This window comes from Pseudopipra pipra, chromosome 18 (assembly GCF_036250125.1).
Source record: "Pseudopipra pipra isolate bDixPip1 chromosome 18, bDixPip1.hap1, whole genome shotgun sequence".
In the NCBI taxonomy this organism is placed as follows: Eukaryota; Metazoa; Chordata; class Aves; order Passeriformes; family Pipridae; genus Pseudopipra; species Pseudopipra pipra.
The window spans coordinates 1,797,010-1,808,334 of NC_087566.1; the positions used below are offsets into that span (position 1 = coordinate 1,797,010).

Genomic DNA, 11,325 nt, shown 5'->3' on the forward strand with positions numbered 1-11,325 from the left:
GGGACACGGGGACATGGGGGGACACGGGGACATGGGGGGACACGGGGATATGGGGACACGGGGATATGGGGACACGGGGGGACACGGGACACGGGGGGACACGGGGATATGGGGACATGGGCACACGGGGGGACACAAGGGGGACACGGGACATGGGGACATGGTCATGCGGGGGGACACGGGGGGACACGGGGACATAGGGGAGAACACGGGGACGTGGGGACATGGGGGACATAGGGGGGACACGGGGACAGGGGCGACACGAGGACAGGGGGGACGTGGGGACATGGGGACATGGGGGACACGGGAAGGACACGGGGGGGGACATGGGGACATGGGGGGACACACGAGGACATAGGGGGACGTGAGAACGTCCTCAGAACGCCCGGGGTCCCTGGGGTGTCCGAGGTCCGGGGGTGTCCGGGGTCCGGGGGTGTCCGGGGTCCGTGGATGTCCCCGGTGCCGCGGGGTGTCCCCGGTGACACGGGTGTCCCCTCCGCCGTGGGTGTTCCCGCAGGACGGGGTTCCCGGGATGACACGGGGTGTTGCCCCCCCGGTGGTGCCCCCGCCGGGTCCCGGGTGGCCGTGCCGGGCGTGCCCGGGTGGTCCCGGGGGGACTCGGGTGTCCGGGCTCGTGGGTGGGGGCAGAGATTGGGAGCAGTGCCCGGGGCGGGCGGGGACACGGGGCGGGACCGGGACCGGGACACGGGACTGGGATTGGGACCAGCGCGGGGAAACGGGACGGGACTGGGACCAGTACAGGGACACGGGACGGGACCGGCACCGGGACAGGGGACGGGACTGGGAGCGGAACCAGCTGCAGTAACGGAACTGGGATTGGGAACGGGGACCGGCACTGGGATGATGGAAGGGGGACCGCGACCCAGATCGGGGCGGGGATAACGGGACGGGACTGGCACCAGCAGTGGGGAACGGGACAGGAACTGGGACCAGCTCAGAGTTACTACTGGGACGGGAACCGAGACCAGCACGGGGATAACTGGAAGGGATACTGGGACAGAAAGTGGGACCTGCACGGGATAACGGGGTGGGTCTGGGATCAGTTCAGGCTTGTTGGGACGGGAACTGGGACCAGCTCAAAGTTATGGGACGAGAACTGAGACCAGCACCGGGATAATGGGATAGGAGTTGGGAGGGACCAGTTCAGGGATATTGGGAGAGAATATTGGGAGTGCACGGGGATAACGGGATGGGACTGGGACCAGTTCGTGGTTACTGAGAGGGGAACTGGGACAGCAGCACGGGGGAACGGGACGGACTTGAACCCGCTGGAGAGGGAAGAGACCAGCGGGAGCCGAGAAGCCCCCCCAGCCCCCTCCCCCAGGGGGGATCCAGGCGTCCGGGAGCGGCCCCCGCCCCCGCATCGGGAAGAACGGGGCCTCTGTCCCCGCGGGGACAATGCGGACATTGACGGCCCCCCCGCCCCCCACTGCCCCCGCAGGACCCCCCATGGCAGAAAAGGATGAGCCCCCAAACGCAGCCCCCGCCCCCCCCGGCCCCGGCACCCAGGTGGGCACGGGGGGAGCGCTGGGGGGAGTCCGGGGGCTGTGGGGGGCTGTGGGTGTGGGGGGATCGTGGGGAATCATGAGGGGCTATGGGGCACCCAAGGGAGCTCGGGGGGCTGGAGACCCATGGGGAGCTGTTGGGGGGGCGAGGGGAGGCATGAGGGACCCCAGGGAGCTCGAGGGGGTGCGAGGGGGCCATGGGGAACAGTGGGGGGGGAGTATGGGGGAGCCCAAGGCTCCACGGGGACCTGTGGGGCACAAGGGGGGAGCCCTGGGGAGCTGGGGGGGCACGGTGGGGTGTGCAGGTGAACGGGGGAGGGGGGCTGGAAGGGAGCCTGCCAGGCTGGGGGGCCGTAGGGGGGGCCGGCGGGTCCCTCCTTGAAGGCCCCACTCCGGGTGCCCCCCCTGCCCAGCCCTGCCGGCCCGTGCCGAGGGTCCACGCCTTCGGGAAGGGGGGGCAGGCGCCGCGCAGGGACCCCCGCACCCCCCCCGCCATGCGGGGCTGGCTGCACAAGCAGGTGAGAGCGGGGAGGGGGGTCACGGGGTTTTGGGGTTTTGGGGTTTTGGGGGACCCGGGGGGGGTGCGGGGGTGGAAGGGCTGAGTTGGGGATCAGAGAGGCTTTGGGGGGATCTGGGGCAGTTCGAGGTGCTGGGAGGGTTGTGAGATTTGGGGTCGATGTGGGGTGTGTGGGAGTGCTGCGGGTTGTGCAGGGCTGGGGGGTCCGGAGTGGGGGGGTTGGGGGGATATTTGGGGGTCAGGAGATTTGAAGGGGTTCTGGAGTGTTGGGGGGTCCTGTGGGTGGCTATGCGGGTTGGAGGGGTTGGGGAGGGGGTATGGGGTTTGGGGAGGTTGTAGGGGACCAGAAACATTTGGTGAGTCTGGGACACTGTGGGGGCATTATGGGATTTGGGGGGTTTGGGATGGGAGAGGGTGTTGGGGGGTTATGGGGGTTGGAAGGGTCTGGGAGGGCAGGGGGTTTATGGGGTTTAGGGAGTCTGAGAGGGCAGGGGGTTTATGGGGTTTGGGCATTTGGGATGGCAGAGGGTTTATGGGGTTTGGAGGGTCTAGAATAGTAGGGGGTTATGGGGTTTTGGGGGGTCTGGGATGGCAGGGGGTTTATGGGGTTTGGGGGGTCTGGGGTGGCAGGGGATTTACGGGGTTTGGGGGGATCTAGGGTGGTAGGGGGTTTATGGGGTTTGGATATTTGGGATGGCAGGGGGTTTATGGGGTTTGGGGGGTTTGGGAGGGCAGGGGGTTTATGGGGTTTGGGGGGGTTTGGGAGGGCAGGGGGTTTATGGGGTTTGGATGTTTGGGATGGCAGGGGGTTTATGGGGTTTGGGGGGTCTAGAATAGTAGGAGGTTATGGGGTTTTGGGGGGGTTGGGATGGCAGGGGGTTTATGGGGTTTGGATGTTTGGGATGGCAGGGGGTTTATGGGGTTTGGGGGGGTCTGGGATGGCAGGGGGTTTATGGGGTTTAGATGTTTGGGATGGCAGGGGGTTTATGGGGTTTGGATGTTTGGGATGGCAGGGGGTTTATGGGGTTTGGATGTTTGGGATGGCAGGGGGTTTATGGGGTTTGGGGGGGTCTGGGATGGCAGGGGGTTTATGGGGTTTAGATGTTTGGGATGGCAGGGGGTTTATGGGGCTTGGGGGGGTTTGGGAGGGCAGGGGGTTTATGGGGTTTGGGTGTTTGGGATAGCAGGGGGTTTATGGAGTTTGGGAAATCAGGAGGGGTTGGGGGATCTGGGGCAGCAGAGACCCCCGGGGAAGGGGGTGATGGACTGGGGGACTCAGCCCCTCTCCCCCCCTCCCCCAGGACAGCTCGGGGCTGCGGCTCTGGAAGCGCCGCTGGTTTGTCCTGGCGGATCTCTGCCTCTACTACTACCGGGGTGAGGGGGGCGGGGGGGGCGGGACACCCTGGGGGGGCGGGGACCTGCGGGTGAGGAGGGGCTTGAGCGACCTGGGGTACCTGTGTGGGGGTGTCAGCGATCCTGGGGGATCCCCGGGGCATTGGGGATCCTGGGAGACTGGGGGGCCCTGCGGTGTTGGTGGTTCCTGGGAATCTCAGGGATCCCAAGGGGACTAATGGTCCCTGGGGGTCAGGGTTCCTGGGGTATTGGGGGGCTGTAAGGGGGGAGGGCAAAAGACTGGGTGTCCCTGGAGTGTTGGAGGTCCCTGGAGTGGTCAGGGATCCCAGTGGGATCACGGATCCGTGGGGCATTTGAGGGTCTCTGGGGGAGTCAGGGATTCCTGTGGGATTTGGGGTCCCTGGAGCTTGGGGTGTTCCTGGAGGTTCAGGGAGCCCCGGGAATTGGGAGTCCCTGGGGCATTTGGGGGTCTCAGGACGGGATGGGGATTCTGACAGGATCAGGGGTCCCTAGGGCGTTGGGGGTCCCTGGGGGACTGAAAAGGTCCTTGGTGGGGTTCTGAGGTCTGGGGGGGCTCTGGAGGTTTGGGGGCAGCCGATGGGACTCAGAGGAGTTCCCAGCACCCCCCTGGTGATCCTGGGGGTCTCGAGGTGCCCACGGAGTCCCTGGCACCCCCGCTCTGATCCCTCTTTGCCCCCCAGACAGCAGCGAGCAGCGAGTGCGGGGCGGGCTCCCCCTGCCCGGCTACGAGATCCGCGTCCTACCCCCCGCCCCCCGCGCCCCCCAGTTCCTGTTCACGGTCAGCCCCGGGCCCCGGGGCCGCGGATCCGGGGGTGCCCTGGGTGTGGGGACAGGGCCCGAAGACCCGGCCCCCCAACCATGGAACCCCCTCGTTCCCAGGCCGAGCACCCCGGGATGCGAACGTACTGCCTGGGGGCTGAGACCCCCGAGGAGCTGCACGCCTGGGTCTGTGCCCTGCGCCGGGGGGCATCGCCCCTGCCCGGCTCACTGGGGTACGGGGGCTTAGGGGCACAGGGGGTACGGGGGGCATCGCCCTTGCTCGGTAAAGAGGTTAGAGGGGGTAGGAGGGCGCAGGGGGCATTGTCCCTGCCCTGGGGAGTGGGATACGGGGGGCACGGGGAGCACCGAGGGGCACGGGAGGCATCGCCCCTGCCCAGAGGAAGGGGGTACGGGGGGCACAGCGGGACCGGGGTCATCGCTCTTGCCTGGGTAAGTGGGGTAGGGGGACACGGGGGGCATCGCCCTTGCTCGGTAAATGGGGTAGGGGGGGTATGAGGGGACAGGGGGCATTGTCCCTGCTCGGGGGAGTGGGATACGGGGGGCACGGGGGGCATCGCCCCTGCCCGGGCGAGGAGGGTATGGGGGGCACCGGGTGGCAGTGGGGGGCATGGGGGGCATCACCCTTGTCCGGGTAAGTGAGGTAGGGGGGCACGGGGGCATCGCCCCTGCCCCGGGGAGTGGGGTATTGGGGCACCGGGGGGCACCGGGGGGCACTGCCCCTGCCAGAGTGAGTGACGTACGGGGGATATAGGGCACCGAGGGGCACCGGGGGCATCGCCTCTTCCCGGGCGAGGAAGGTATGGGGGGCACGGGGGGCACCGGGGGGCATCGCCCTGCCGGGGAGAGTGGGGTACGAGGGGCACAGGGGCACTGGGGGGGCTGGATCCATGAGGGGGCACAAGGAGCCTGAGTACTGAGGGGTTTGGGGGATCCCAGAAGGCGGGAGGAGGTGGGAGAGTTTGGGGGGGGTCAGAGAGAGCTTGGGGGGATTGGTGGGGGGGTCACAGAGTGCTGGGGGCGGTTGGGGGCAGTTAACCCTTTAACACCTGTTTTCTCCCCCCTCCCCAGCTCCCCCCGCTCCCTGTCCCCGCAGACACCCCAGGACGCCCCCGGTGCAGGTTCCCCCTCGCCCCCATTGCCCACCCGCCCCCCTGGCTGGTGCTCCCCGTGCCCCCGGGGGGAGGGGCTGGGGGGCCCCCCTGTGCCCCCCCCTCGCCGCCCCCCGCTCCCTCTGCTGCCCCCCGGCGAGGTGAGCTGGGGGGGGCACTGGGACTTGTACTGGGGGAGGGGGCAGTTACTGGGGTGATTGTGGGGCAGGTCTGGGGGGCAGGCTGGGGGGCTAAGAGGTAAGAGGGGGTTATGGGGCAAAAGGGGGGGCTCTGGGGCAGGAGGGGGGTTATAGGGCAGGAGGAGCTCTGAGGCAGAAGGAGGGGCTCAGGGGCAGAGGGTTATGGGGCAGGTGGGGCTATGGGGGAGAGAGGGGGAGGCTATGGGTTAGGAGGGGTTATGGGGCAGAGTAGGGGGCCTATGGGGAAGGAGGGTGGGGATTTGGGGCAGGAGGGGCTGTGGGGCAGGGTGGGGGAAGTCTGGGGCAGGGTGGGGGAGCTCTGGGGCAGGGTGGGGGAGCTCTGGGGCAGGAGGGGTGTCTCTGGGGCAGAGGAGGGGCTCTGGGGCAGGGCAGGGGTCTCCGGATGGGGCAGGAGGAGGAGGGGGTGCTCTGGGACAGAGGAGGTGTCCCTGGGGCAGAGAGTGGGTCTCTGGAGCCGGGGGTTGGCAGGAGGGGGGCTCTAGGCAGAGGAGGGGTCTCTGGGGCAGAGGGTGGGCCCTGGGACAGGAGAGGGTGTCAGGGGCAGAGGGTGGGCTCTAGGGCAGGACGGAGTGCTCTGTGGGGCAGAGGGAGGGTCTCTGAAGCCGGGGGGGGGGGGGCAGGAGGAGGGGCCCTGGGCAGAGGAGGCGTCCTTGGAGCCGAGGGGGGTCTCAGGGGCAGAGGAGGGGTCTCTGTAGCCGAGGGGACGGAGCAGCTCCGGGGACGCCGCGGGTCAGGCTGGAGCATCGGTCCCTCCTGTGCCCTCCCGCAGGTGCCCCCAGCGCAGGAGGAGCTCCCGGCCCGGGAGGACCCCGGGGCCGCTCTGGGGGGACCGCGGGGACGCCCCGACCCCGAAACCACTCCCGCAGGTGGGTCCGGCCCCGTCCCCGCCCCGCCTCCTTTAGCGAGCAAAGCCCCGCCCCCTCTGACCCCGCCTCCCGCAGGGCGGAGCCCGCGGAAGCCCCGCCCCGCCGGAGCCGAGCGCGAGCCGAAGCGACACCCCGCGGCCAATCAGACGTCGAGCTCCGCGCCCGCAGCCAATGAGGCGTCGCCGCGGCGGCGGGCGGGGGCGGGGGGGCGTGGCCGGGGGCGCGAGGGCGCGGCCGGGCGGCCAATCAGAATCACTGTGCTGCGGGCCAGCTTCTGAGGGGGGCGGTGGAGGGGCGGGGCCTAGCGCGAGGGGGCGGGGCCGTGTGGCCACACGGCCCCGCCCCCTCGCGCTGGGCCCCGCCCCGGTGCGGAAGATGGCGGCGGGGGCGCGCGGCGGGAGCGCGGCGCTGCGGCGGCTGCGGGGCGGGGGCGCGGCCCCGGGGGGCGCGCGGTGAGTGCGGGGGGACCCGGGGGAACCCAGCCCTGACCCATCCCACCCGGCATCCCCCCCAGACCTCCCCCGCACCCCAGCGAGGAGCCGCCTCCCCGCCTCATCATCCCCTACCCCGAGAGCCCCCCCGGACCCCGCGGCACCCCCGGATCCCTCCGAGCCTCGGCGGGGATCCCCGGACACCCCTCGCCTGAACGCCCTGATGGTGCCCCTTCGGGTCCCGCATCGCCCTCCTGGGCACCGCATCCTCCACTCGCACCCCGCGACCCCCTGCGCGGGGACCCCTCATCCCTCCCCCGAGAGCCCTCCGGACCCCGCAATCCCCCCTGCACCTCGCGGCCCTCCTGGCGGGGACCCCCGGACCCCCGCCCCCGAGTCCCCTGATCCCCCGCCGGGCCCCGCATCTTCCTCGAAACCCGCATCCGGACCCCGCGAGCTCCGGGCAGGGGCCTCGCACCCCCGTCCCCGAGAGCCCCCTGACCGCGCATCCCGCCCCGGACTCCCCATTTCTCGCACCTGCGAGCCCTCGGATCCCGCGGACCTCTGGTGGAGACCCCCGTACTCCCCTCCTCCCAGCCCCCGATTTCCCCCCCGGACCCCGCATCTTCCCCGAAACTCGCATCGCCCCCCCTCGACCCCCGTGCGGGGACCCCGCACTCGCCGCCCCTGAGACCCCGATCTCACCCCGGACCCCGCATCCCCTTCCCCTGAGAGCCCCCGAGCCCCGCATCCCCCCGGCGGCCCCCGGGGCGGCCCCGCGGTCGTTGCCTCACGCCGGGGCAAAGGTCCGCCCGCAGCTCGGACCCGGGGCCGAGGGGCCTCCGCTCCCCCCCCGCCGCTGCCCCGGGGGGGCGGCCCCGCGTCCCTCGGCGGGCACAGGGGGTCGGGCTGGGGGGGCTGCCCTCTCATTCCACGTCCCGTTGCCCATGGAGGGGGTCACTGCCACCGGAGTGCCCCTGGCACTGATGGGGAGCTCTGGGGGGCAAGTTGAGGAGCTGCCCCCCTGCCCCGTGTGCCTTTGTCCCTTTGTCCCCATGCTCATGGATGGGGTCACTGCCACCGGAGTGGCTTCTGGAACTTAAGGGGGTCCCTGAGGTCAGGTTGGGGGGCTGCCCCCCTCACCTCATGTCCCCTTGACCACAGAGGGGTCACCACCACTGGAGTAGCCCCTGGGGCTGAGGGGGGGGTCCCTGAGGTCAGGTTGGGGACTGACCCTCTTGCCCCATGTCCCCTTGCCCATGGAGGAGGTCACTGCCACTGGAGTGGCTCTTGGAACTGATGGCTCTGGGGGACAAGTTGGGGGCTTCCCCCCTGCCCCATGCCCATGGAGGGGGGTCACCGCCACCAGAGTGGTCCCTGAGGGCAGGTTGGGGGGCTGCCCCCCTTGCCCTGTGTCCCCTTGACCACAGAGGGGTCACTGCCACTGGAGCAGCCCCCAGGGCCAAGGGGGTTCTGTGGGGGCTGGCTGGGGGAATGCCCCTATCACCCCATGTCCCCTTGTCCCCTTGCTGATGGAGGGGGTCACTGCCACTGGAGTGGCCCCTGGAGCTGAGGGGTGTCCCATGGGGAGCTGCCCGGTCCCCCTCCTGACCTGGGGCTCCCTGGGGGCAGGTTGTGGGGCTGCCCCCCTCTCCCCACATCCCACCTTGGTGTCATTGCCCTGTCGGGGCAGCGTGGCCAAAATCCCTCCGGGTTCTGGGATCCGCCTGGATTCTGGGGGACAGACTGGAACTGCAGACAGACCCCCCCCGAACTGGGACAGGGCTCCCATCTCCCAGTATGGACTGACTGGAACCCACCGAAGCCCCCCAGGATGGAGGGAGTTCCCCCCAGCCGGACAATGGCGGTGGCTGCCCAGGACTGGCAGCGTGGGCTCTGGATCCCGTGTCACCCTCCAGCCGGTCATTCCCGGTCCCTGCCGGTGCTGCCCCCATGGAGGGGTGTGTGGGGGCTCCCCCTGACCCGCTGTCCCGCAGGGGGTACTCCCAGGAGGCCGAGGGCAGCTGGTTCCGCTCCCTCTTCGTGCACAAGGTGGATCCGCGCAAGGACGCACATTCCAACCTGCTCTCCAAGAGGGAGACCAGCAACCTCTACAAGATCCAGTGTGAGTGATCCCAGCGGGCTGGGGGGGCACAGAGGGGGGCTGCCCCCTCCCACCCGGCTCCCCTGCCCTCCTTCCCCCTTTCCCAGCCCCTCTCTCCTCTCCCTGCAGTTCACAACGTGAAGCCGGAATGCCTGGAAACCTACAACAAGCTGACGTGAGCACACGTTGAGGGATATCCCAGTGGGATACTGGGGGACTGCCCAGCATCCCAGTGGGATACTGGGGGGCTGTCCTGGAGCAAAAGGGGTGGGAGGGCTTGTGCAGAGCTCCTCGAGTGCCTGGGTCGATCCATGTCCCTGCTCCCTGCCTCGATCCAAGTTTCCCTGGTTGCCTCCCCCAGAGTGCTGCAGATCCCTCCGTGTCCTGGGAGGGCACACAGGGGAGGTTTTTTGGGGTGCTGCCCCCCACCCCACTGCCCCCCCACTGTTCCCCCACAGAGAGGAGGTGCTGCCCAAGCTCCACTCGGACCCCGACTACCCCTGTGACCTGGTGGGCAACTGGAACACCTGGTATGGCGAGCAGGACCAGGCAGGTGAGGGCGGGTGGGCAGCAGCTCCTGGTGCCAAAGGCAGAGAGCTCGGGTGGGATTTTGGGGTGTTTCCCCCCGTTCCCCACTCCCAACCCCTCTCTGCAGTGCACCTGTGGCGCTTCTCGGGCGGGTACCCGGCGCTCATGGACTGCATGAACAAGCTGAGGCAGAACAAGGTACCAGCGGGAGAGGGGGGTGACACCCCTGTGCCCACCCCCCCAGGGCCCCATGGCCCCCCACCCCGACCCCCCCCTCGGCTGGGGCTGTCCCCAGGAGTACCTGGACTTCCGCAAGGAGAGGAGCCGGATGCTGCTGTCCCGCAGGAACCAGCTGCTCCTGGAGTTCAGCTTCTGGAACGAGCCCCAGCCCCGGCGGGGACCCAACATCTACGAGCTCAGGACCTACAAGCTGAAGGTGGGGGGTCACCTCGTGCCTCGGGGTGGTCTCCAGGCTGATGTGCCTGCCCCCTGGGTGGTGTTTTGGGGGGGAAGGCCCCCCTAAATCCCCCCCTGCTTGAGGAGACCCCGGGCAGGGAGGCTCTGACTGGTTTTCCTCCCCTGCTCCCAGCCAGGGACCATGATTGAATGGGGCAACAACTGGTAAGAGACTGGTTTCCCAGCACCGGTTTTCCAGCTTTTCCAAGGTGGGAAAAGGCCCCTCTGGAGCAGGGTGGACCCCTGGGCAGCCCCCCCAGTGTGTCCTGCTCCGTGCCAGGGCTCGGGCCATCAAGTACCGGCAGGAGAACCAGGAGGCAGTCGGGGGGTTCTTCTCCCAGATCGGGGAGCTCTACGTGGTCCATCACCTCTGGGGTAAGGGGGGGACACCTGGGGGGTGGGGGACGGGCTGGGGGGCTCGGGGTACCAGTGCCACCCTGTCCCTGCAGCCTACAAGGATCTGCAGTCCCGGGAGGAGACGAGGAATGCAGCCTGGAGGAAGAGGGGCTGGGATGAGAACGTGTATTACACGGGTCAGTGGGACCCCCACCCTGCTCTGGGGACCCCAACCCTGCACGTGCTGGAGACCCCCACCTTGCTTTGGGGACCCCCTTTCCCTGCTGGGCACCCCCACCCTGCTTGGGACCCCCTGCCTGTGCTGGAGACCCCACTGAGCTTTGGGGACCCCCTGCCCTTGCTGGGAACCCCACCTTGCTTTGAGGGACCCCATCCTGATTTGGGAATCCCCTGCCCCTGCTGGGGACCCCCACCCGGCTTTGGGGACCCCCACCCGGCTCTGGGGACCCCCACCCTGCTCTGGGGACCCCCTGCCCTCATCTCTCTCCTGTTTCCCTCCCCAGTCCCGCTGATCCGGACCATGGAATCCCGGATAATGATCCCGCTGAAGATCTCCCCCCTGCAGTGACGGGGGGGCCGTGCCTGGGGGTCTCCCTGCACCCCGAGGGGCTCCCTGTCTGCGCCCCCACCCTGCTGGGGAAGGGCTGGGGGGGCTCTGCACCCCCTCAGCTCCCTGCTGTCCCCCCCTCCCCGTTTTGGGGTGCCCTGTGGGGGCTGAGACCAGGGAAGGGACAGTGGGGGCCCCCCATCCTGTGATGGGTGCCCAGGATGGCACTGCCAGGGGGGCTGGGCAGGCTGCAGAGGTGGGGGGGGGCTTAATTGCCCCTGGTGGGCCCAGTGGGTGCCTTTGCTGCCAATTAAATATTTAATATGCCAAAGCCTGGGCCCCTCTTGGGGTGGGGATGGGGGGGTGCTGGGGGTGCTACATCCCCCCTGGCATGGGGGGGATGCCATGGGGGAGCCTGCTTTCAGCCAGGGGGCTGCCCTGCCCTGTGCCAGACCCCCACCCGTGGGTGCCACGACACACTGTCATCCCCCAAAGCCCCTGTGTGCCCCCAGTGCCACTGGGAACCCCCT

The 11,325-nt window shown here is 69.2% G+C and overlaps 2 protein-coding genes across 2 annotated transcripts; both read left to right on the forward strand.

The window, feature by feature from the left end:
- The first annotated feature begins 1,899 nt into the window (after window positions 1-1,899).
- Window positions 1,900-6,408, forward strand: LOC135424354 (pleckstrin homology domain-containing family A member 4-like). Its single transcript, XM_064675544.1, has 5 exons — window positions 1,900-2,044; window positions 3,345-3,417; window positions 4,098-4,195; window positions 4,297-4,583; window positions 6,276-6,408. Exons 1-5 carry the CDS (start codon window positions 2,021-2,023, stop codon window positions 6,406-6,408), a joined length of 615 nt encoding a protein of 204 aa, XP_064531614.1. The 5' UTR covers window positions 1,900-2,020.
- A 135-nt stretch (window positions 6,409-6,543) lies between these two features.
- Window positions 6,544-11,126, forward strand: NIPSNAP1 (nipsnap homolog 1). The gene is made up of 10 exons (XM_064674643.1): window positions 6,544-6,824; window positions 8,801-8,928; window positions 9,037-9,082; window positions 9,366-9,460; window positions 9,563-9,633; window positions 9,731-9,871; window positions 10,025-10,056; window positions 10,172-10,266; window positions 10,341-10,424; window positions 10,752-11,126. The coding sequence occupies exons 1-10, from the start codon at window positions 6,544-6,546 to the stop codon at window positions 10,814-10,816; spliced, it is 1,038 nt and encodes a 345-aa protein (XP_064530713.1). The 3' UTR covers window positions 10,817-11,126.
- The last annotated feature ends 199 nt before the right edge of the window (window positions 11,127-11,325 follow it).

Excerpts from the sequence above, each read along its gene's own strand:
- LOC135424354 (XM_064675544.1), top strand. The coding sequence starts at position 2,021 with ATGCGGGGCTGGCTGCACAAGCAG. Across the intron at positions 3,418-4,097 it reads CTGCCTCTACTACTACCGGG|ACAGCAGCGAGCAGCGAGTG; the intron begins GTGAGGGGGGCG and ends TTTGCCCCCCAG. Across the intron at positions 4,584-6,275 it reads CCCCTGCCCAGAGGAAGGGG|GTGCCCCCAGCGCAGGAGGA; the intron begins GTACGGGGGGCA and ends GCCCTCCCGCAG.
- NIPSNAP1 (XM_064674643.1), top strand. The coding sequence starts at position 6,544 with ATGAGGCGTCGCCGCGGCGGCGGGCGGGGGCGGGGGGGCGTGGCCGGG. Across the intron at positions 8,929-9,036 it reads CAACCTCTACAAGATCCAGT|TTCACAACGTGAAGCCGGAA; the intron begins GTGAGTGATCCC and ends CTCTCCCTGCAG. Across the intron at positions 9,872-10,024 it reads TCAGGACCTACAAGCTGAAG|CCAGGGACCATGATTGAATG; the intron begins GTGGGGGGTCAC and ends CCCTGCTCCCAG.